Source organism: Myodes glareolus, chromosome 20 (genome assembly GCF_982192425.1).
Source record: "Myodes glareolus chromosome 20, mMyoGla1.1, whole genome shotgun sequence".
NCBI lineage: Eukaryota > Metazoa > Chordata > Mammalia > Rodentia > Cricetidae > Myodes > Myodes glareolus.
This window is the reverse complement of record NC_142045.1, coordinates 28,816,303-28,842,659: the sequence shown is the minus strand read 5'-3', so window position 1 is coordinate 28,842,659 and position 26,357 is coordinate 28,816,303. Positions and strand designations below refer to the sequence as shown.

At 37.1% G+C, this 26,357-nt stretch overlaps 1 protein-coding gene across 3 annotated transcripts in view; it reads right to left on the bottom strand.

Annotated features, from left to right (window-relative positions):
• Positions 1-25,945, bottom strand: part of Nbea (neurobeachin) — a 515,411-nt gene extending 489,466 nt beyond the window's left edge. For all 3 annotated transcript variants that reach the window (XM_087899501.1, XM_087899503.1, XM_087899502.1), the window contains exon 1: positions 25,647-25,945. In XM_087899501.1, the coding sequence (XP_087755627.1) occupies positions 25,647-25,916 (270 nt within the window). In that variant the 5' untranslated portion in view covers positions 25,917-25,945. The remainder of the gene's footprint in view (positions 1-25,646) is intronic.
• Positions 25,946-26,357: the final 412 nt, after the last annotated feature.

Genomic DNA, 26,357 nt, shown 5'->3' with positions numbered 1-26,357 from the left:
GAGTTTCATGGTAAGTTGATGAGGACAACTGATCTCATTACAGATGGTTGTGAGCCACCACGTGGTTTCTGGGAATTGAACTCAGGACCTTTAGAAGAGCAGGCAGTGCTCTAAATTGGAAAGCTTTCTCTCCAGCCCGGTAGGGTGGCATACCCCATACAAATGCAGTATGCCTAGGCACACAGCTGACTTGAATTAACACAATCTTCCAATCTCCCTTAGGACAATGAATGCCTCATAAGTATTCAAACCTCATAAGAACCATATTTTGAATACCACTGCACTAAGTATGCATTCTGTATAGAAATTATTAAATAATTATCTTTAATATGAGAGATGTAGATTAATACATCTGTATAGAAACTATTAAAAATTATCTTTAATACGAGAGATGTCTCTCATAGACAAAGTTTCCACTTGAAAGAGGAAAAAAGAAAGTAGCATCCTTTCTTTACTATTTTCAGATGAATGAAAGATATGAATGAATGTACGTATGTACGTACACACCCAACACACATTTATATCTACATGATAGATCTACAAAGAGAGTGAGAAAAATAAAGGCTTAAAAAGGTTAAAAAAGAGGTATAATATTTGGTTCAAGTGCAAAAGGCAAAGTAAAGACAGAACCAAGATTTGAATTCAGATTAGTCAAACCATGAAAATCAAGCTATTTATAAAAAACCAAGACACAAAAATAATTTGATTCAATACAGTATTTATACAGTGATTTATAAATCTAAATACAGAGAGCCAGACACTAGTTTTCAAGGAGCTAAAAGCAGTAAATGCAAGATCAAGCCAGAAAAGGCATCTGTCTAATTACAGAGAATTCAACATAAAATTATCCCCTCTAGAAAAGAATCCATAGCAGAGAGAGAAAGAGAAAACTCGGATCTAAAGGATATTAGAATTACTGAGAGACAAAACACTTGCAAAAAGACAGTACAAACTGAGTACGCTTTATCTGAAAAACCTGGAACCAGAAATGAGTCAGATTTTTGGAGAAGTTTTCTTTGAGTAGTTTTTAGTTTGTTTTGTTGTTTGCTGTTGTTATTTTGTTATCTTTACAAAGACTTGGGAGTTGAACATCCCTAATCTAAAACCTATGTTCTCAAAAACATTTACTTCAAAACATCAGATTAAGAATGTTCAATGTGTATCTGAACAGACTGTATGGATGCAAATTTCCTTGTCTAGAATGCCTTTACTCCGCTAAGGCCTCTCAGTAAAGTCCAAATAATCCTCCCAAGCCAACTACAAAGAATTAACTCCATCTTCAAATCTGTTCTTACTTTTCCAAGTAGCTAATAACTCTCTAGGGATCTGCAGCACATAATACATACATTCAATCAAGGTAACAAGCAAAGAGAAATGGCAAAACCAGGAGCTGAATTCTGAATTCAGACTAGTTACACCAAAAATCCCTATCATGATTTAGTATTTTTTAATTTACATATCAGTCTCACTGGAATTGATACACTAAAGACAACTGTCATCTTTCCATTTTCCTATACCCTCAAGTTTGGTTATCCCTAGTCTCCCATCAAATGTCAAGAAATAGGATTTATTTAAGTTAATTGAAGGAATTAAATCTTTGGAGAGAAATGGTCTAAGATAAATATATATGGTTTATATGCTTTTTAGAAGAATATGGTGAAAGAAGAGAACTAACTCCTGTAGGCTACTCTCTGACCTCCACAGATGCACTATGGCAGGTGCCCAGAAATCTAGATGTTTTCAATGTTCTATCTTCGCAACCTTGCTTCATTCAAACTACAGTGGTTTAATACAAATAAGAGTTTGCAAATTCTTTTCAAAGCAGACCACACCTGCATGAAAACAGTTCCTATTATGTATTGATAATATTCTTTGGAAGATGAAAAGCACTCTCAAGTATGAAGAAACAAAGCACACACACACCTTGTACTGGGCCAAAGTGATCAATTAAAAAAAAACATATCGTGTGAATAGAACTAAAGTACATGGGCACCCCAAGGAGATACAAGCACACTCAACTCTAGGAATTAAGAGTAGAAGTTTAATACAACTAAAATATGTAGAACCTATGAGAAAAAATTAATTGCACTAGAAAGAGACAAGGCATATCATGACATGTCATATACATCATGTTACTGACATTGGAGTTTACCAGCTAAGAGAAAACACTGAATAATTCCACACCTGGGTATATAAACAGATTCTTGAAGGCTTGAAGAATGAAAACTTTATTTAAAACAAATAACTAAGTCTTGTGTTAGGTAGATAGATACTAAAGTTGCCACAAATCTATTTCCATACCTTAATCTCAATGAACTACACAGCTAGAATTTGAGACAGCAGTAAATCAAATTCTTAAGAAGTCTTGATTTTTTTTTTAAAATTTAAAAACAGTACGGTGATGTAGGAAGTCCTTCTGTATATATGTTGCTTTTATTGGTTGATGAATAAAGCTGTTTCAGCCAATGGCTTAGCAGAGTAAAGACAGGCAGAAAATCCAAACAGAGATATATAGAGAGTAGGCAGAGTCAAAGAGATGCCATGTAGCTGCTGAAAGAGAAAGACACCAGAACATTACCGGTAAGCCACAGCTTCGTAGCGATACATAGATTAACAGAAATGGGTTAATTTAAAATGTAAGAGCTAACTAAGAATACGTCTGAGGCATTGGCCAATGTTGTAATTAATATAGTTTCCATGTGATTATTTGGGTTTGGGCAGCAGGGAAACAAAAGCACAGTCTCAGTCTACAGTATGGGCTGGAGAGTTGACTCAACAATTAAGAGTACTCGCTACTCTTGCAGAGGATGGAGATTCAATTCACAGCACTCACAAAGAGGATAACAATCTTCTGTAACTCTAGTTCCAATGTGAATCAATACCCTCTTTTAACCTCAGTAGGCACCAGGCACACATACATTGTTCATAAAAGCAGGCAAAACACACATACACAAAAATAACAAAATAGATGCATTGTTTTCAACTTTAAAGCAGTAAACATAACAAATGCTGCCTTCCATATAAGGCATTAAAGGAGGAAGGGCTACATGTTCTCATTTCAAATTAGTTTTCAGGATAGCCCAACTTCAGGCTATCCTAAAATTTAATACCCACAGCGCATTTAGCACAATGACTATTAATATGAGCTTAACAGAGACTAGTTATTAGTATTAGTGTTAATTTTAGTATTAGTATTGCTATTACAAAAAAAGGACATCTTCATTTTCTGGGATATTACAGCATATTTTTAAATAGAATAAAGCTGAAATTTTAAATAAAAATCAAAACTGTACTCAAGGTGATACCAATGATATCAATACTTTAGGTACACAGGTGATACCAATACTTTAGGTACACAGATAAATGCATTCAAGAACAAATATATGAGGAAGAAAAGAGGAAGAAAGCAGAAAAATGGAAAGGGATTGAGGATTCAGACTAAACCATTCTTAAACGTCAGTAAAGCTTCTCTATCAAAGATATTGCATTCCTGTCACCATCATCTGTCTGTCGGGCTAAGGCCAGCTGTGTGGGCAGCACTGCATCATCTCAACTAACCGATCAAGTACTGACTCTCAGAACCTAAGACCACCACTGAATTTGAAGGGAAGACCTTTAGAGAGATCATTAAGAGCCAAAGATGAAACAGATGAGCAGATTCTAATTATATGGCAGAGATTAAGACAAAGACCACAAAAGAAAGATAAGCAAATACCTGCAGGCCAAGAAGCATTCAGAAGGGCCCAGCAGTGCAAATACCTCAGACTTGGGCCCATAGCCAGCAGAACTAGAAGAAAATTAATGTCTATCATTTAAGCCACCACATCAGTGGTATGTTGTGGTAGGGTTTGCAGCCCTAGCAAAATAATACATCAGCTAAATACAAGATACTCAGGTTAATACAACCAAAAGTGTAACCGCGGCATTAGAAATTCAAAACCCTGAAATTTAAAATTAGAGCTGCCTAATTTAGACTCTTAGTTTCTCTGTTTCTTATAGCTCCACATTTGAAAATCCAGATGTTTGAAATTTTATGAAACAGTAGCTTTCTAACACTCCACAGTTTCGGAGGTCTTCTTCAAATACAGTGCCCCTAAGAACTAATACTAAAGTAGCAATATAGATATGAGATAATCTAATACAAAGTAAGTTTTTGACAGTCAAAATAATCTCCACAAAATATTCTGTTTTCCAGGTAAAATTACAATTTTTTTTCTTGACTTCTTGGTTTTGATAACATAAATATATGGCATATCTGAAAAAAGCAGGGGTTTTCATTATTTCATTTAGAAACACATTCTAGCAAACAGTATCAACAATATATGTTTGAAATAACAGTACTTTCATCTCACTGTAAAGGAAACTGCTTCACTTAATTCTAGCAATTGCCTCCCATCAACTCTGCAGCAGCATTTACAATTTGCCCAGCATAGTATCTGCTGACAATAAAACACATTTTAATTTGTTGCCATATTGATTTCCATGAATTATTTAGGCAAATTTTACCAGAGCAAGGAGAACAAGCTTTTCCCCTGTGACATGTGGGTTTTAAATTGTGCTATCAAATCAATGCCATTAGTTAAGATGAAGTTTACAGACACAAACCAGGAAAGCCCAAAATATGAATGGCTTGAACAACATAAAAATGTTGTAGACATGTGTACACTTATGCATGCAGGCAAACAGAGAAATACAGCATTCTAGAATATCTGTTTTTATATTAGAAATAGATCATTTATTTTCAAAATCTTAAAAACTTCAATAACTTCTTTCCGAACAAATACTATCCAATAACAATATAACATGTCACAGATACAACCTACATACATCTATTTAAATTTTATATCAACCTTTAAAGAGAAAAAAAATAAAAGAAAACAATTGGAATTAAATACTTCTTATTTAGTAAATCCCAACAACTAAAATATCATTTCAACATGAAATTAGTATTGAATATCTTACTTTTTGTATCTAATCTTCAAAGTCCTCATCCTCACAAAGACTTAAAAACTAAAAGAAAAAACCTCCTTTTCAAGACTTCCTTCTTCATTATGGCCTGCTATGATGCATCTACAACCTGCATTCCAAGGAATCACATGTACCCAGGATAGCTTAAAATATTATGAGATTGGGAAAGGAGGTAATTTGTTGAACTTGATTGTAGATTTTTGAACGTGAACTTTGTAGATGATAACATAATATTACAACGTAAAAGGGATGGACACGCCTATTTGTGTTTATTTCTATAAAATAATTTACATATTAATTGCCTATATCAGTCAAACCTACAGCATTATAAACTCTAGGCCAGAGATAATATACTAACAATTTCTACCAATACACACAGTAAGTATTCAATAAGTACTTGTGTAAATATATATATATATATATATATATATGTATATATATGTATATATACACATATAATGTGGGAATGTAAGAACTGGATAGTCTGTAAAATGGAAACCCACCTCAAAAAACTAAACCCAAAATGGAAAATTATGTAACTCAATTATAACTTACCTGTCTATAATATTTTCCTGTGTACTGATAATAAAGAAAAGCTTTTATAAGAATTCTGACATTTTTTTCAAAACAAGATACACTTATGGAATCCCTCTTTAACAACTAATACCATGCCACAAGTGCAATAAGGTTGATTATTATACTTTATTTCCATAAACTCTTTCATCCTTCTACATAGACAGATATTAACATTGTAAAGTATATAATTTATTATCATATGGATTCCATCCCCATTAATGTTTACTCTGAAATCAAAACCTCTACTGTAGATGTCTATATTCCACATTTTCTAAGCAGGTCATTTTCACTTTATTTCAATTTGGCAGCATAATTTTCAGTGTATTGAGTTCAGTTGTCATTCTGAATGACAGTTTGTCATACAGTATCTAAAATACATTAATTTATCTTATACAGTGAACATCAGTAATAAGGTTAAGCATTATTTCCAGTATACATGTAATTTCTCTTTTAATAAAAAACGCAACAAACTTGATTAAATGTTATTTATTTCCTCAACATATCCTTTATCCATGTATTTATAAGCAATCTCACTAAGAAAAAATTTTACAACTCCTCAATCCTGGCAAATACCAACACTTAAAAACAAGTGGTAGCATGCCTTTAACCCCAGCACTCTGAAGACAAAAGCAGATGTGAGTTCAAGGCCAGCCCGGTCTATGGAGCTAATTCCAGGATAGCCAGGGCTACACAGAGAAACTATGTTTTGAAAAACAAAACAAAAAGTACAAATAAGGGCAGGCATGGTAGGGCATACCTTTAATCTCAGCACTACAGAGGTAGAGGCAGGCAGATCTCTGTGAATGCAAAGTCAGCCTTACAACATGGCAAGTTTCGGGACTGCCAGGACTACAAAATTTGCCAAAATAACAATAATAATGAGGTAACAATCATTGAACAAATAAATACATTGCCTTATAATTCATACCTGCATTATTATATATAGTTTTCTGATCTGATTTCCAAACTATGTTTTATAATATATACTCAATTTTATAAATTAACTGAAAAATTGTAATTTGAAAGAAGATAGAAAAATGTATCGTTGAAGAAAGGATGAGAAAAAAAGATTTTCTTATAGGAAAAAAGAGTAGTTGACAAAATAATAATCTCACCAAAACAGCTAAAGAAAAATTGAACTGACATTGTTGCAATTCAGAAATTATAAATAATTTTTTAAGTTCTCAGTTCATTTATTCCTTTCTCTGCTTTTCTTTTTCATCGTTTTTCACAAATGTTCAAGGTTCTAGCTCCTATTTTCACAATCAGCGAAGGGGCAGGCATTAACAACAACAACCGAAAGCTTAACTTCAAACCTTAATATTTCAAACAAGACTGTACTCATAGGATAGTATACCTTCAACATGGCTATCTCTTCAAAACCTGACCTACTGTTTCATAAGTTGGAATTTAGCAAGGGCTTACTTACTATGAACCATGCCTATCATCAATACATGGCTCAGCAGGGATCTCTTCACATTATTACTCCCTCCAACCAAAACTTGAAATGTAGGCTGGAGAGATGGCTCAGTGGTTAGGATTACTGGCTGCTCTTCTAGAGGATGTGGGTTCAACTCCTAGCACCCACACGGCAGGTCACAACTGTCTGTAACTCCAGCTTCTGGGGTTCCAATACCCTCACACAGGCATATGTGTAGGCAAAACACCAATGCACATGAAATAAAAATAAACCATTTAAAAAAACTTGAAATGTTCAACCTGCCACCTACCTCTTACTGATGAGCATCCTCTAATTCATTTTAAGTACAAAACTTTTCTGTTCCAAAGGTAAAGAAAGGGTGACTCTATAGTTGTGGTCTATAACTTATAAAACTATATAAAAGGAAGAAAAGATAAAGAAAAGAAAGAAAGATAAAGCTCTTTCCAAGTCTCCAAATATAAAGCTTACCAATGGAATTAGCTACAGACCAATGGTGGAAAGAAACAACAGGCAAGCTTCTAAAAGTTGTCCACTCATCTCCATATCCATGACTCCCACACACACAAATTTTAAAATATACTTTTGAAAACAATGATCTATCTTCAGAAACTGTGATGTAAAAATGAGTTCAAATGTGTATAGATCATGCCCTTTAGAAGCTCATAAGATAAACTTAGAGAATTTAAAGACAAATTTTTGTTGTTGTTCTTGTTTAATTTTAAAGTGTAAATTCCTGACTATAAATACACAAATAGTCTCTGAAGTACCTGGTGAATGGCAGGGCTTTCACTTCAGATGAATGATGAGTTGAACAATCAAGGAAGAACTAAAATCGCTATGTGTAACAACCTGTAAAGAATTAACTGCTGTTACCACTAAAGGTTTTAGATGACAAGACAAAAATAATATGAGAATGTTTCTGGTCTTTCTTCCCTCTGTGACTACTCAGGAGAATTCTGACTTTCTTGCTCAATCTTCACAAGCCCCACCCTTTGGGAATACCTTGACACTCTAATTATTTTAGGCTTTGTAAAACAGACAAAGAAATTTTATGAATAATATGAGATTGGGGCTGATATGAGTTTTATGGAGAAGTGCCAAGATAATACAATTTTTTAAAAATCTACATTATGCAAAAAACGAGGGAAAATATTTTTAAAGAAATATGACTATAGTTCATGTTATCTATTACACATAATATTTTAGAAATAAATTAAAAATAATCAGCAATTGATAAAAATACTTTTTCTTACTGACTTGCCCATTTCTGTCTCTACTAGACACTGAGTAGATCATGAGTGTCAGGCATAACAACCACAAATATAGATGCAGTATCTTATCTGTACTGCCAATAGAGACAGGTGGGGTTCACAACCTCTGACACACTGAAGATATGATTTTAAAGAAAATAAGTCAGACACAAAATAACAAACATTATGTCTTTCCAATTATATGAGATAGCTATAATCACTGAAAGAGAAAGTAGAATGTGGCTTCCAGAGGTTGCAGACATAAAGTGTTTTAATTTTAATCTATTCATTTTAATCTTCTCAGGATTATACATACTCAAAATTACAGTCTTTATTTTTCCAGTGTATCATTTCTTTATTTTTATACATCATTTATTCAGCACTAATTGAATGCTTGTTAAATGCAAGAGGACATAATTATACTGAAAGAATATAACAAAATATAACTCTCAACAGTCAGTGCAAAAAAGGAGGAGCAGGAGAAGGAAGAGAAGGAGGAAAGAGTGGACGAGGAAAATGTACATACCCTGTGAGAATTAATTTATATGTTAACTAGATTGAACCATGGGATGCCCAGACATACAGCTAGTGTGTCTGTAAGTGTACTTTCAGATGAGATTAACATGTGAATCAATAGATTGAGCAAAGCACATTGTGCTCCCTAATATGGGTCAGTTAAAAGTCTAAATGTAACAAAAAGCTGACCCTCTCACTAGTCAACTCCAAAGTATCTGAATGAGGATATGGGGTCCTACAAGCACCTATTCTCTGATCTTTACTTAGAATAAAACCATCATCTTAGTTGGTTCTCAAGTCTTTAAATTTAAACAAGTATGCCATCAGCTCTTCTGATTTCAAGTTCACTGAAAATGTAGTTTAGGACTTCATCTCTTTAAGTACGTGAACTGCTTTTTTCAGTAAATTTCTTAAGTTAGCATAATCTGTCTTCCTGGTTGGGATCTGTAGGTCAGAGATAACCTATAGAAATAGAGTTCTTGAATAACATAATAAATTGGGCCCTAAGAAATTTTGCCACCTCCTATGAACAAGTTTGGTAAGACAAACAGAAAAGAAAAATAAACAAAAATAAAAGCTAATGAATAATACTAGGATGACAAAATATGATTTCTTCAAGAAAAAAAAACAAACTGTAGTTATTATTAAGGGCCCCTGTGCAGGCGGTTCTGTTTGTTTGTAGAGCTGTTCTATTTTTGCCCCTTTATTTCTGGGGAACAGTTACTAGACCAAGAAAAAACTCACAAATCATAAATCATTAAATGGTGATCATTCTCCAAATGAAGTAAGTCTCTATAAAGTTTCATTTATAGTTCTGCAATTTTACTTTTTAGTGCAACTTGTCTTTTTGTCCTTCTATTACCTGTGCTGAACTTTGAGTTACTGGAGAGCACAGATTACAGATTGTTTTTTATATAACCAATGAATGTCTTGACTTCACCACTAGAACACTAGCTTGGATTGTTCATTAAATTATTTAACTATCATTTTTAGTATTCTCATCAGATTTGATTTTAAAAGCTTGCTTCGTAATCCAGTTAAAAATGGGATACAAATCTAAACTGAGAATTCTCAACAAAAGAATCTCAAATGGCTGAGAAACACTTAAGGAAATAGATGTTCAGCATCCTTAACCATCAGAGAAATGAAAATCAAAACAACTGATTCCATCTCACACTGTCAGAATAGCTAAGATCAGAAACACAAGTGGCAGCTTATGCTGGAGAGGATGTAGATCAAGGGGAACACTTCTCCATTGCTGCTGGGAGTGTCAACTGTAGTGAGGGGCTGCGGGCAGGCCTGCTTTTCCCCTCACCCGGCTCCTGCACGGCTAGCTTAGTCCCAGAAATAACAACACACAAATTGTATTCATTTAAGCACTGCCTGGCCCATTATCTCTAGAGAGTTAGTTACTGACTAACTCTCATATCTTGATATTAACCCATTTCTAATAATCTGTGTAGCACCATGAGGTGGTGGGTTACCGGAAAAGATTCGGCATGTCTGACCTGGTGGCTGGCTCCATGGCGTCTGCCTCATAGCCCTCTTCCCAGCATTCTGTTCTGTTTACTCCACCTACCTAATTTTCTGTCCTATCAAGGGGCCAAGGCAGTCTCTTTATTGACCAATGAAAATAACACAATAGACAGATAACCCTCCTTCATCAGTAAACTTGTACAGTCACTTTGGAAGTCAGTGTAGCAGTTTCTCAGAAAACTGGGAATCAATCTACCACAAAATCCAGGAATACCACTCTTGGGCTAAACCTAAAAGATGAGTCATACCAAAAGGACACTTGCTCAGCTACATTCATAGCAGCTTGATTTGTAATAGCCAGAACCTGGAAACAACCTATATGTCCCTCAACTGAGAAAATGTTGTACATTAAAGCTATTAAAACCAAGGATACCAAAAAATTTGAAGGCAAAGGAATGTGGAACTAGAAAACAAAAAATCATCCTGAGTGAGGTAACCCAGACCCAGAAAGACAAACAGGATATGTACTCACTCATAAGTGGATATTAGCTGTAAAATAAAAGATAACTGTGCTATGTAATCCACTGAATCAGGGAGACTAGGTAACAAGGAGAGTTCATGGTAGGACACCCAGATCTCTCTAGAACGGGGAAATAGAAAAGATTTTGTGAATGGAATGAGGATGGGTGGGGATGAACATACGCCATCAGCTGGGGAGGGCAAAGAGGGAAAGAGTGCTGATGGGGAATCCTGGAGGGGGCATTTCAGGATTGGGTGGAATATCTTGGTACAGGGGAGTTTCCGAGAAGTCTACACATCAGGCCCCAGCTTAGACTCTTAGCAATAATGAACTGAACTGGCCATCTCCTGTGACCAGATTGGTGTCTGGTCCAATCGCCATTAGAGAGGTACTACCCAGCAACTGATGGAGGCAGATGCAGAGACTCACAGCCAAACATTGGGCTGAGTTCAGGAAATCCTACTGAGGCTACAGAGGAGGAAGAGGAGAAGGAGAAGGAGAAGGAGAAAGGAGTGTAGAAGTCAGAGGGGTAAAGGATACCACAAGAAAACTCATAGAATCAACTAACCTGGGTTCATAGAGACTCACAGAGATTCAACCTACAACCAGGAAGTCTGCATGAGACTGACCTGGGCACAGCCTCAACAGGTTTGTATGTTCCAGGATAGGGGCATGTAGATTAGAAACATTAGGCAGACAACAGAGATACAAAGGAAATAGAGTCAGGAAGGCAACCCATTGAATACTGAATTTGCCTGCCCATTTATTTTTCATATGCTTATATACCCCAATCCAAAAGAAGGGAAGAAGGCAAAAGACATCTTTAACATGATACTAAGAACAAACAGAGCAATTACCTCTTCAATACCTGAAAGCATGGAAGAATCAAATAACTATATCCTGAGCTAAGTATTCTGCTGTTTAGGCAGGACATGCAGCAAGCACACTTAGGTCAACCATCCTGTAGGCAGTTACTCCCTAGGTCAAGTCTCCTGTCATAACCTTGAAGAAGCAAGAATATGCCTGAACTCTCTGACCTTTCGTCAAGGTGGAACAGATCCACAACCTTCAGCTCCTATATTGTTACAGTTGTGTAGCTTGGTCCTCTTGTGGGACTCCTAACAATGGGAACAGGGGCTGTCTCCTGAATATTTTACTAGCATCTGAGACCCTATTCCTCATACTGGGTCATCACCTTGTTGAGGCTTAATAGATAGGAAAGTGCTTAGTCTTATTGCAACTTGATATACCATGTTTTATTTATATCATTGGAGACCTGTTCTTTCCTCGATGGAGACAGGAGAGGATTGGGGGATTTGGAGGAGGGAGTAGAAGAGAGGGAATGGGGGAAGATGAAAGGAAGGCTGCTGCCAGGGTGTAAAATAAACAGATGAATTTTTTTAAATGTATTTTAGCCTGCAAAAATAAATGATAAAGAAAAATAAATAAAACTGGCAAGAAAGTCCATCTGTCAAAAAACAAAAAGCTTGATTCTACGTGAAAGTTATAAACCAGAGAGTCACAAAGTAAAGGGAACTATAGTCATCAAGACAAACTGAAAAGAATGGCAGACTGGGTAAGGTCAAGGAACTGGTTAATTTCTAGTCTGTGAAAGACTTAGGATTTCAACCAACATCCTCATCTAATCAAGTCATACATTGTTCATATCTTTTCAGACCATAGGTAAGGCACCATGGCTCCTTACCTATCTTCAATGCTCAGATAACTTTCTTTTCAACATGAACTATATATAAACCTAGATACCACTAGTACCATTTACTTGTAAAAGTAAACGCTAAATGCTAAAGCAAATTGCCAATAAAGAAATCAAAAGAATCAGCAAGTACAGAATTCCCAAGTAGAACATGACCAAAACAAGTCGATTTATGAGATTAAATCAAAAGTGAAAAAATACTCAGAAATAAGGTGCTATGCAACACAAAATGCCAGATTCTGTGTTAAGTATTCAAAATAGCAAGCTGAAAGATAATAAATACAATGATCCTCAAGGGATTATAATTCTCCAGGTAGTTCAACTAGTAAACAAATAATTAGAATGTTCAAGTGTTGAATTTGAGATATAAACAAAACATACAAGAGAGCAGAATGGGAGGAGCATGTTTTAAGGGTATACCAGAGAAGATTTGCTTAAATAGGTAATAATTAAGACCTGAGTCTTAAACATGAGTAGGAATGTTTTAGACAAAAGGAAGAATATGACAGTTGAACAATAGTGACAATTGCACAGGTAATATGCAACTTGATGTAACTCTTAAAAATAGAAGACATGCTTACATTAATTCACATTCCTCAAAAAATAAATTCTAGAACTCATTCACAAGAGAATTTGTTTAACTTGAAAAGGCAAAGAGCTTTTTGATGCCTTTATATCTCAGGTAATAATGATTGAACTGAGATATAGAGTCAATAATGCTGCTGGCACACTGCCAATATCATTACAACCAAAGCAATTATAAACAATAGCAAACTTGGAGATACAGGATCCAGTTTGGAAGGCCATCCCTAAAGCAAGTAGCTATGCAACCTCAGACAAGGCCCCTTAACCTCAGCCAGACTCTGTAAGTGACAATAATAATAAACCCCCACTTACTCCAAGAACTGGCAAAGGGCATTAAGAATCAAAGTGTAAAAACAAGGCCAACCTATGAATGCCAATTCCTCTTCCAAAAGTGAAAGCTCGGCATTATAGCATAAATGCTTATACATCAACTTTAAGCACAAGTTATTTCCCTCAACAAAGGAAAACACTTATGAAAAGAAGACACATCTAAACATTTACAATCTCATAAAAATCCTGTATCAATATTTGCTCTACATTAGCAAATTAAGAGAGAAATTATAATAATTAGAAGTTACATTATCTATTTCATTAAAATAAGTAGGGCAGTTCAATGTGTATTCAAGCACATGTATGTAATGCATCTTATACTACCTCTAATATTCAACAAGAATGGCACCAAGCCTACTTTTTCTCTGTATGGTTTTAATCCATACCACTAACTTTTAGTTCCAAATACTATCCAAATGATCCAATTTGTCTATTAATAAAAAGGTAAAAAAAGTAAAAAGATCACTTATACTATTGTGTAATAAATCATTTTCAAACTCAAAAACAGCTCACAATACAATTTTTGCTAAGTAACTTCTGTGTGTAAATCCATCCAATTGTACTGCATACATTTTTATTTCTCTCTTCAGCTTGCCTTGAGTCACCAATGGGAAGCATTACCACTCAATGTCATTTCCTCACACAATGGAACTTTTGAGATAATCTCTGGGTACCATATTTTACTTAGTAATGAGAAAGAAACCTTATTTTAGAATCTAAGGATCTAAGTCTAACAAAGCTATACAGTACCAAATAATTGTCTAACTTGTCTAATTGCTTCCCATTCTTGTCTTACTTTTTGAATTTAGCTGTAAAAGACAGTATCTTCAAAAGAAACAGTAGTCTAAGAATTAGACTATGCAGTTCAATTTCACAAATGCACAGGATATTGTCAATCATTGAGACTGTCACTGAAATTATTTTCTAAAACTAAATAATCATGAAATGGTATTTAATCCTATAACTTGCCCCTTAGGCTTGTTATCCAAGTAGTTTTCTAAATATTTAAACAAATATTCCCAGAGGGAGGTATTATTTTCCTGGGAACATCATTCATGCCTTACTGTATATTCATGTAAGACTCAGCCATGTGAAGGAATAGACGCAGCAGGTTCCAGGTAAAGAAACTTGTTACCTCATGCCTATTCCTTTCCTAGTCTCTACCCTCCTCAAAGTAGGATTAGAAAAGAAAGGAAAAGAGGAAGGGAGGTAAGGAGCAAGAGAGATTATCCACAGGCATCATTTGAAATGAGAGTAAGATTCAGGAGTTCATGATGGGGGCACCTGAGATCTTTTTGATAGGTTCCCAGGCTCAGGTATTTTGCATTTGTTTTAGTTAAGTTACTCTTTTTTTCAGACTAAGAAAATGAACAACAATAAGTAGTAAATATTATCTATGCCCTAAGATCTTTGCATGTAATAATTACATTTAATATGCACAACAATCTAATCAGGCAGATAACCCACATTAGAGAGACATGACAGAAAAAAGACAGAGAAATCATTACTGTAAACTGAATAATAATTATAACATGGCTATAAAATTATTTAACTTTTTCCTACTACCAAATAGATTGTTGTTAACTGCTTTATAACATTGAACTACATTTACTTTCTAACCTGTCCAAGGGTAAATTTTCCTAAGCTAAAAAAGCTTAGGGCTAGAGATTTAGTTCAGTTGGTACAATGTTTGCTTAGCATGTATAAGGCTCTTATTTCAGTTTCCAGCACCACATAAACAGGGTGTGGTAAAGTACATCTGCCAGCACTAAGAAGGTGCAGGCAGGCAGAACAGAAACTTACGGTCTTCCTGCTACACAGTAAACTCTAGGCCAGCCTTTCTCAAAAACAATCAAAAAACTAAGAATTAAGCACAGGAAGCGCTCTCAAATTCTTGATAAGTATTGCTAAAATTACATTCATACAATTATAACATTTTTTATGCTCAGCAACAGTATTTACAAATGTTTTTTGAAATCCCTAACAAATAATAATCATTTTGTTCATGTTACTACCTCGTGTTCTTGTTTAGTGAGAATGAATATTGACAGTAATTAACCATGTTTATTTCTCCTTTTTGATACAAACCAAGTCCTTTGGAAAATCCATACTTCTATTGTTTGTCCTGTAATATGTAATATCCTACGGGATTTTTTCAATTTATAATTTAAAGTATTAGGAGTTTTTGACATGCAATCGTTAGAAAAAGGACTCAAACAAGAACAAGCAAAATAGGAAAGAGTTATCTTAATGCACTGAAACATCTGAACATATAACCAACAGGCTTAAGATGTTCCAAAGATGCCCTCTGCAATTCACCTCTTGGTTCAAATATCTTTGTGTTACTCCTTTCACTGTGACAGACTGCCAGTCAACTTTACATTTACATTCTAGCATTTTAACAATTCACTGAAAATTTCTGCAACATAATAAAATATGTTATCAAACTGTCTAAAAAATACAGCAACATTTTATAAACAGTATCTGTTTCTGATAAACCGGTTGTCAGTATGGTCCAAGGAAACCCAAACTATAAAAAAGGGAAAACGTAATTCCTCAAATGAATATCAGAAATCTTAAACTGTTAACAGAAAAAAAAATCCAGATGCTGAGCAGTCAAAGTCCAAAGAAATCTATAACACTCGGGTCATATTACTCACATAGAATAGAGAGACAGACACATATATAAGGAGGTACATAGGCAGGCAGGCAGGTGGAAAGACAGACAGATAGACAGACAGATAGCAGAACTTTTCTTGAGAGAGGGTTTCTCTGTGTAGCCTTGGCTTTCAAGGAACTCACTCTGTAGACCAGGTTGACCTTGAATTCATAGAGATCCAACTGCCTCTGCCTCCCAAGTGCTACACCACTGCCTGTAGATAATAGAACATTTTTATATCAATACTTCTACTATCTTTACCTGAAACAGAAAATGTATTCACCACCCTACCATCATCAGATGAAAATAAATTTTAAAACACATAATGCCAAGTTAGTGCACCCAGACTAATTTTTAGTTTTACAAGCATTATTCTTGCTCACCTCAAATCATACATCCTTCTTAGTAGTAACTCCAAAAGCTGACAATATATAGCTACATAAGAAATTCATAATTCAAATATTCTTCATACAATATGAAATAGTTAAACACACATACACACACACAAACCATGATTACTGCCACTTAACCAAAGATATTGTAAAGTAAATCATAGCCCCTAATTCTAAGTGTATCCATGGACAGAACAACCATAATTCCACATCCTGACAAATGGAATTATTCAGGCAGCTAATTTTGGAAGAACCTATTCATTCTCTCACTTTTCTGTTACCTTCCCTAGGATATTTTCCATCTAGAAGGTCTACTGCTCAGGCATCCCACTTTTTTGAGATGTCTCAGGCTTAGAATGAGAACTTCCTAAAAAACACTGGGCAGTTCAAACAATCCAGAATGATAAAAGAACTACCAGAGGTAACACCACACCTGACTTCATTTGTACTACAGAGCTTTAGTAATAAAAAAAGCACAGTCTTGGCATAAAAACAAACACACTGATCGATGGAACAGAACTGAAGACCCCGGCATAAATCCACATATCTATGGATACCTGGTTTTTATAAAGAGGCCAGAAATAGATACTAGAAAATAGAACATCTTCAACAAATAGTGCTGGTCAAACTGGATGGCTACCTAAGAATGCAAATAGATCCATACTTAATCATCCTTAAAAACTCATGTCCAAATGGATCAAAGACTTTATCATAAAACCAGATATACTGAACCTGATAGAAGAGAAAGTGGGAAATAGCATTAAACTTTGCAGCACAGGAAAAGAATTTCTAAACAGAACACCACTAGTACAGGCACTAAGATCAACAATTAATAAATGGGACCTCGTGAAACAGAAAAGCTTCTGTAAGGCAATATACATTGTTATTTGGACAAAGCAGCAACCTATAGAATGAGAAAAGATTTTTATCAACTCCACATTCAATAAAAAGCTAATATCCAAAATAGATAAAGAACTCAAAAACTAGGCATCAAGAAAACAAATAACCCAACTGGAAAATGGGGCACAAAAAAATTCTCAATAGAGGAAACTTAAATGGCTGAGAAATACTATATTCAACATTCTTAGCCACCAGAAAAGTTCAAATCAAAACTACTTTGAGATTTCAGCTTATACTTGTCAGAATGGCTAAGATCAATAACACAAGTGACAGACAGCTCATGCTGGCAAGGATGTGGAATGGGGGAACATTATCCATTTCTGGTAGGAGTGCAAACATGTGCAGCCACAATGAAAATCAGTGCAGTGGATTCCCAGGAAGATGGGAATCAATCTACCTCAAGATCCTGCTGCACCACCCTTGGGCATATACCCAAAGGACACTTCATCCTACCACAAAACACTTATTTAATCATGTTCATTGCTGCTCCAATTCACCAGAAAATGGAAACAACCTAGGTGTCCCTCAGCAGAAAAATGAATAAAGAAAATGTGGTACATATCCACAATGGAGTATTATTTTCAGGTAAATAGATGGAACTAGAAAAAAAATCATTCCAAGTTAAGTATCCAAAACCAAGAAAGAGACATATGGTATGCATTTGCTTATATAGAGACATTATCTGTGAAGTCAATGATAGCCAAGCTACAATTCATAGAACCACAGAGGTTAGATATAGAGTAAGGAACTAGGGCGAATAGATACATATTTTTAGAAAAGAGAAATACAGTTATAAATGCATGGCTGTGGCTAGAACAGAAGGATTAAGTGGGGAGAGGAGGAAGGAAGAAGAGGACAAGGGAGGGAATACAGGAAGAGACAACTAAAATTAAGGGCCATTTGAGGAGTAATATGGAAACCAAATACAGTAAATATTCATATATATGAGTCTATATTATATGTGTGCATATTTGATATATATGAATATATTATATATTATTGGATATATATATATATGCACAATCTAAATAATATTGTCAAATAATGCAGAGGGAGAAGACAGAGCCCCAACTGGTCATCTCTTGTCACCAAATGAAGCTTCCAGTACAGAGTTACATCTAATTGAGTTGCTAGTCAAAAGGGTCCCTTGGGAATCCCCAAAAACACAGTCTGTTGCCAAGACTATAAGTTGCTCTCCACAAACTTGACATCAAGACCCTACTGCTAAAGACCTACACAAATCCTTGAACATGGAGAAATGAGGCTCATGCCTACATTGAGTTTTTACCCTACATGATAGCTAGCATCTTTGATATAACAGGGAATTTTCTGTAGGCTACCAAAACACCAACCCAGTCACAAAACCTTTGGATGCACAATAGTATCCTGACTGCAGGATATGCTGGGGTGATGGTGGCACAAAGCTTGTGAGAGTGACCAGCCAATATCTGATTTGCCATAAGGCTCACACCACAAGACGGGACCCATACTAGACACTTCATAGATGACCAAGAACATAGCACTAGATATCCCAGGGACCTAGGGGAAAACTACATATTAATGCTCTTTTAAAAAAAAAGTAGCAATAAAATAACTCCTAATGACATTCTGCTATACTCATAGACCAGGACCTTGCACAGCCAGTATCAGAGAAGCTTCCTCCTGCAGCAGATGGGAACAAATACAGAGACCTACAGCCAGACATTAAGCAGAGTGAAAGATCTTAGAACACTCACCCATAAAAGGAATGTCTCCATCAAACCCCTCCCCTCAGAGTTCAGGGAACCCTGAAGAAGAGGAGGTAGAGTGTGAGTGCCAGAAGGGACAGAGAACACCTAGAAAACAAGGCCTTCCAAATCAACAGGAGCAAAGCACATATGAACTCACAGAGACTGGGGCAGCATGCACAAGGCCTGCATGGGTCTGCACCAGGTTCTCTGTGTTTCTACTACGGCTAACAGTTTAGTGGGTTTTGTGGGATTCCTGAGTTTGGGAATAAGTGGGTCTCTGTTTCTTGTGCATTCTCTTGGAATCACTTCCTTCTGTTTGTTTTGTTCAATACCAATGTGTTAATTTTTGTTTTATTGTATCATATTTTATTTTATTATTATCCCTTATAATCCTGTTTGTTTTCTAATAAGGGACATAAAGGAAATGGATCGGAATGGAAGGGAGGTAGGGAGGAACTGAGAGGAGAGGGAGGGGAAAACATAATCAGGATATATGACATGAGAAAAAAGTCTATTTTCAATAAAAGGAAAACAAGTATAATCATTAGAATATAACCCATTCGGCTTCTGGATATTGTGTCTAAATTAAAAGAATTGAAGATAGAATATTTTATTCAATTGCTCTTTCCTGTATGAATGGCCAATTATTTCTGCTCCATCAGTCATCCTGGACTGATTTCCACTGTTTCATCAGATACAATTTAGCTACTACTAAATTGACATTAAAGTTTGCTTTTATGTGCAGCTGTGTTCGAGCAGAAACATAAATAATAAAGACTTGACTGGCAAAAAGAAAGAAAGAAGAAGAACATGGGTTTTTGACCAGGCCGAGTATTTCCTGGAAGTACAGTTTTCCTAAAACCTTTCTCAACTTTCAGTTATGTACTTCAGTCAAGAGCTTGAATTAGTAACCAAAACAATAGGTCTTGCCGAGATACAGGATATCAATTTAGGTTCAGCTTTGAAGTTGTAGTCTTACAGAACTAAGTCCTGCCTCCACCCTCATCTTAAGATCTTCCCTGCAGCACAATAAGCAAGCACTAAGGCTGAGGTGGCACAGCTGCTCTACCACCCTGGCTGCATCCTCATTTAAAGCTCTGTAGACTGGATTCACTTTGACACGTGTCTGGAAGCTGGGAGTACACTGGATGAGGTACATGGATGGAACATTTTTCATTTAAACTTTTGTCTTTCTTATCAATTTAGCATAAGGTAAAAATGGCCTTCTGGCCTACAAATTTCTTGATATTTTGTTGCTCTTCCATCTTTGATGCAGTTACTGAAGAAGAGACTGCTCTCACTTGGGAAAAAAAAAATTTTTTCTTTCAGGCATGCAAGTTTAGACCAAAATAAGCTGTTCTAGTGTTAGACATTATAAGGGGGTCCCAAAGAGTTTCCAAAAAGACTCTACCATCCTTAAATTCCAGCCCAAATACTTGCATGGCAAGGTAACATGGTGACAATTTAAACAGCTGCTTTATAACCATCAACAAATAGTTGCCAAGGAAGGCAATGCTCTCACTGCTTCACAGGCCATCTCAGCTTGTAAACTCTGTATCTTAAAATGTCTCATTTCAAATACTAATTCTGTGCTAGCAGAAGAATTCTTTCCATTCACAACTGATAAAAACCCAACTTCAATTGATTCAAAACTAATAATGATAACATATCTTAAAAGAACATTTAAACAGTTCTAGTTTTATTCTGTTGCTGCTATACACCAAGACCAAAAACAACTTAGGGAAGGAAAGGGTTTATTTCAGTTTACAATTCATCCTTGAGGAAATTCAGAGCAGAAACTCAAGCAGAATTATGAAGCAAAGATCATGAGGGGATGTTACTTGCTAGCTTGCTTGAAAGCCTATGCTTAGGAGCTCAGAGCCTTCTAACCAGGGAAAGATGCCATCCACAGTGGGTGGGCCCCCCCTATATCAAATAAGACAATAATCCCCATAACTATGCCCAATCTGATCTAGGCAATTCCTCCATCAAGGTCATTCTCTCAAGATGACTCTAGACTGTGTCAAGTTGACAATGAAAAATAACTAAGACAAAAAAGTCAATCATGACAGGCACAGAGGCACTGATACTGAATCAAGAAGACATTTAGCTTTCTTCAATTAATACTTGGTCAAATTTGAAGGCAGAAACTACAGCCATATACTAAAGAATCTACTTGTTCAGTGTCTTAACTAGAAGGGTTCAAAAAGTCCTGGCACCAACTATATTACCACCTTTGGAGAAATGTTCAACCTAAACCAATCACAAAAAAACTTTGGGTAATTGTCCAGATAGCTAGATGTCTCTGTCAATTCTAGAGTTTTAAAAGTTGTTTATAATACACTTCCAGTTTACATAGGTAATATTATATCCTTCTAAAGTCTTTGATAAGAGTTAAAAAACAAACAGTTAAAGTTATAGTTTTCCTTTGTTATAATAAAAAATAAAATAGATATAAATATCATAACTATAATTGTTACTTAATCACTGTTTTGTTATATGTAATTTTACTATGTTAAAGTTAAAGCCTTCCTTTTAGCTTAAACAGAAAAGGGGAAATGGTGTAGGAGTTCCTTCTGTTTGTATGTTGCTTTCATTGGATAACGAATAAAGAAACTGCCTTGGCCTAGTTGATAGGACAGAACTTAGGTAGGCAGAGTAGAGAGAACTAAATGCTGGGAAGAAGGGCAGAATGGCAGATGCCATGGATCTCCTGCCTGAGATGAACGCTGGTTAGAATCTTGTCGGTAAGCCACAGTCACGTGGCGATACACAGATTAATAGAAATGGGTTAAATTAAGATGTAAAAATTAGCCAATAAAAAGTTAGAGCTAATGACCAAGCAGTGTTTTAATTAATTCAGTTTCTGTGTGGTTATTTCGGGTGTAAGCTAACCAGGCAGCCAGGAAAAAAAAAAAAGGGGACCCACTCATACAACATATATATTTAATAAATTCAATTTAAATGTATTTGATTTATGAAATTCCATCATTAAAATATAAATTATTCTGATTACAAATTTGCAAATGAAGAGACTCTCAAGGAAGAAGGGTTATAGTCATAGTTTAGTAATAAATAAATAAATAAATACCCCCCTCACAAAACTACCATGAGCCATATACCAAGAGGAATTTACTAGTCTAAATGCCCTTGTGCATTTAGTTGCATCTTTCAATACATTAAACTGTTATACCACTTATATTTTTAAGAAGTTAGAGTACTATCATTCCTACAACTGAAGACACAACGATATATTGTATAGTAATTTAAAATAATCTATAAACTCATAAAAAATCAAATTCAGTAACTCATAAAACAAATCTGTAAGACTATAGTTGCATTCTACAATTATATTTAAAAATTATACTACCTAAAGATTTTCAAACACTGTTGTAATTATTTTATTAAATATTAAATCTCTTTTATCTTTCCTAAAAATTATGTTTTTTAAAAAAAAGAAACTTCTGTGTTACAAAGATAAGACATGAGATGTACATAGCATTTTCTGGAAGGAAATAGAAACTTTCTATAAATACTTGTCAAGTATGTTTACAAAGGAAACAATAGACTTGGGTATACCTGCTTTACAAGAGAAAGCTAACCAATAAAATCTCTTCAACATGAATTCTCTTATGATGCCACATAAAAAAATTCTTCCTGAAGCCAACTTCCTGACTAGTTTCTGTCACTGGTAGAGCCACAAGGCAAATCCTTGACGCTCGCTATGTAACACTATTTTCAACCTAATTCAGTCGCTTTCCTGAAAGCTCTGTTCCATATTTGGATGTTTTAAGTCACCTACAACACCATGATACACAAGAAAAGCACTTACAGTGACATCATTCACTTAATCTGTTACTCTGTCAGTCTTCCCTACAAACCCTGGGTAGGGGAAATGCCCACTGCCTTGGATAAAAAGCAGAAAAATTCTAAGCAGAGTCTTGTATTGTACTACATACTCAGACTTAACTTTGCAAATGTTTTTCAGGTAAGACAAATGTGAAACAGCACCTGAAGACCAAACACTAGTTTTCTCATATTTTCTCATTATACAGAAAGAATGGATGAACAGGAACAAACAGAAATACTTTGTCAAAGGTGACTGACTATGACAAGCACACTGTAGAAACTCAAGGTCTCATTAGTTCCCTTCCTTCCCTGTCACTGGCCAATGGAAACAATATTTCAAGGTGTCCACCTTACATTGTTCTTTCACATTTAACTTAAGATCCAAAGTAAAAGAAAATCATTTTAGAAATATTGAAAGCTTAAAAGCTTCCAAATTCTAACATATCACTCAGTACTCCAAATGAATTTTACTAGTTGTGCTTACTTACTAAAAATTAAGGCTTTGATAATTATTATAATTGTAAATATACTTTTAATAATCAACTTAAAATTCCACAATTTCAAGTACAACCATTTTGAACTATTAAGATTTATTAACCTTAAATCTACAATGCAAAAACCTATACCTCACATGGCTAATTCAGGAACTACAATACAGACAGCAACATACTAAAAAATAGCTCCTTTGCCATCTACTCTTTACCTCAAAAGTTTCCCTCTGAAAATAGATTGCACTCTTCAAATGCCTGCAAAGAAAGTTTGCACTTAGTATTTCCATGCAAAGATCAAACTGGGGAATTGAGGTATATGCAATTTTGGTATCACACTACTTCTAAGGTCTAAGCTAAGACTAAATAACTAAAAAGAAAAAAATGTTTGCATCTTTTATGGTAGATTTCATTTCACTGAAGAGTTAAATGTCTTTTCTTACCAAAAAAGAAATACTTCACTTCCTTTTTTAGTCTACTGTGTATCTAACGAACCCATCTGCTAAGAACTGATCCAGCAGCCATGGCTGCTGCAGAGTCCACACTGGTTCCATATTCAAATCAGTTTCCAGCTTATGGGAGCCCTACTACCTCTTATCAGGTTACAATGCACTAGGTAAGCACACAAGTGCCATTATCACCTCATCAAAAGTAAAAATCCTATTGACTACAGAAAAATGGAAAAACTTAAAATGTGTGTGTGTGTTCCTTAACATGCACATAAATTGGGTAGCAGCTAACACATGAATACATTTCCTGAAACTGCATGTCTTCTAAAAAGAAAGGGGGGGGGCTAATGATAAAAGTATGGCCTATTTGAGGTAAGGTAAACTAAAAAGAAAACCATATTCCCACCAGTGCTTTGAAAATAACTGGTTATGCCTATGGGATAACAACCTCACTAACTTACAATGACTTTCGTGGTGATTTGTTTGAAAGGTCTGCAAAAGTAAAAGAGGTGCTTTGTATCCAAGCAGCCATAAATACAGCAAAGTAAAGACAGATAACCTATCTTTGACCTGACACACTAGCAGAAAGGAAAACAAGTGCTTCAACTTTCCTGTGAATCTCAAAGGTTCATAAACCACAGACATTATCTAATCCGTGTCTCAGGGTACCACGGCCATAGCTTCAGTGTTCTCTCAATTTTCCAGCACGTCAAATAAAAATAATTGTTTCACTGAAAATTCAGACTGCATGAGTGTGGTTAAAAAAAAAAAAAAATCCCCTAGCAAGCATTTTTTTTTTAAATTCCTGGGACTTCACACCAAGTACAATGGTCAACTGATTGCTCCTGATTTACACCTCGCCTTCCAAAATCCAACCTCACTGAATGTCAAGGGCTAGATGTTGCAGACGAAACTGTTTGAAAAGCTTTGCTGCAGAAAACAAAAACAAAAACAAAACAGAACAGAATATCCCCAAACCACCGCATTTACAAAACGCAAGATTCATGAACCACCCTTAATTATGCTCTATTCAGAATTTTCCTCTCCTTTCTTTCTTTCCCTGCCATCAGGAACACCGCTTAGACTCCCTGTAGATAGCGCAAAACATTAAGTCATACACAGTTCTGCAGTAACTCTTGCCATGAAAGGAGCCAAAACCTAGGCTGCCTTTGAAATCTTTCCCTCCGCTCTCTCTCCACAAGCCAGGCTCCAGAAGGCAACCACGGGAACCAACCTGTATGATCGGGTGCCCCTTCCATTTTAACACCTTCTGTGCCCCACACCCCCGAAGGCTAAGGGAACGAGAGCGGTGATTACAAAGCGGGGAAGGTCGCCTGGAGACGAGAGTCGGGGTGAGCCCAGGCACCGCGCTCTCCATCACAGTCTCAGAATACACGCAAGGACAGATGCAAAATCTGCATCCTTCCTCGCCCTCCCCGAAAAACACAGCCCCTCAGCTGCTCAAGTTGGAACGAGTGCGCTTCTCCCATTTCGGGAGCGGGAGGCGCGCGGAAGGGGGGGGCGGTGAGAGTGGGGGTGTCTTGCCCCAGGGGTCGGGCTGTCACCCTCGCGGAGGCACAGCATGGACAATTAAGAGGCTAAGAGGAAAATGTCCCAGAGGACCCAAGGGCCGCCTCACCCTTCCACGCACGGTGCAGGCCCGAACGGACGGTCGTCGGAAGTGCTAGAAAGCCGGCCTGAGTTGGGCATCGCGCGGGTGGCTAGAGGGAGGTGGCGCGGTGGCCGGGGCTGAGGGACGCGGGGAGGCAGGGCGCGGGCGCCCGGGCTGGGGGGGACCCTTACCAGGTTGAGCACGGTCTCCACGATGTCCCGGTTGCTGACCTCGCCGACCTGTATGAGTCCGATGAGAACGGCGAATTTCATCCGGATGTTGCGGATCGGCACCGAAGGGTTGATCATCCCCGCGGGCAGCACCACCGGGCCGGAGCCCGAGCCGGCCGCCCCCCGCGGCTCCCCCATGGCGCCTCCGCCGCCTCCACCGCCGCCGGCCCCGACGGCCAGGAGAGCGGCGGGCTGCACCTCGAGCCCCGGGCCCGGCTTGTCGCTCGCCATCCGCCCCGCTGCTGAGGAGCCGCGCAGCGCCGCCGCGCCGCCTCCGCCGGTTCCGTTATCCCCGCCGCGGCCCCCGCCCCCCGGCCGGCGCCTCGCAGCCCCAGCATCCACCAGCGCCGCGGCGCCGGGGCCCGCTCCCGTCCGCGCCTCAGCCGGGCCCGGTGGCCGTGCGGGGCGCCTCGGCCGATCGCCTCGGGGGGTCGCCGCGGAGGTCTCCTCTCGGGTCCTCTCCCAGCCTGCCGCAGCCGTCTCCCCCAGCTCCGCTCACGGGTCGCCTCCTCGGCGCTCGCCTCTCGGATCTCTCCTCCCAGATGCCCTCAGCGCTCTCCTCACCGAGCTCTACAGCTCGCTGTCACCGGGTCCGGCCCCCCGCGGGGATGCTGCCTCGCCTCGCCTCGCACAGTCCCCCGCCCTCCGCCGGGGGCCGAAGCTCGGGCCGCT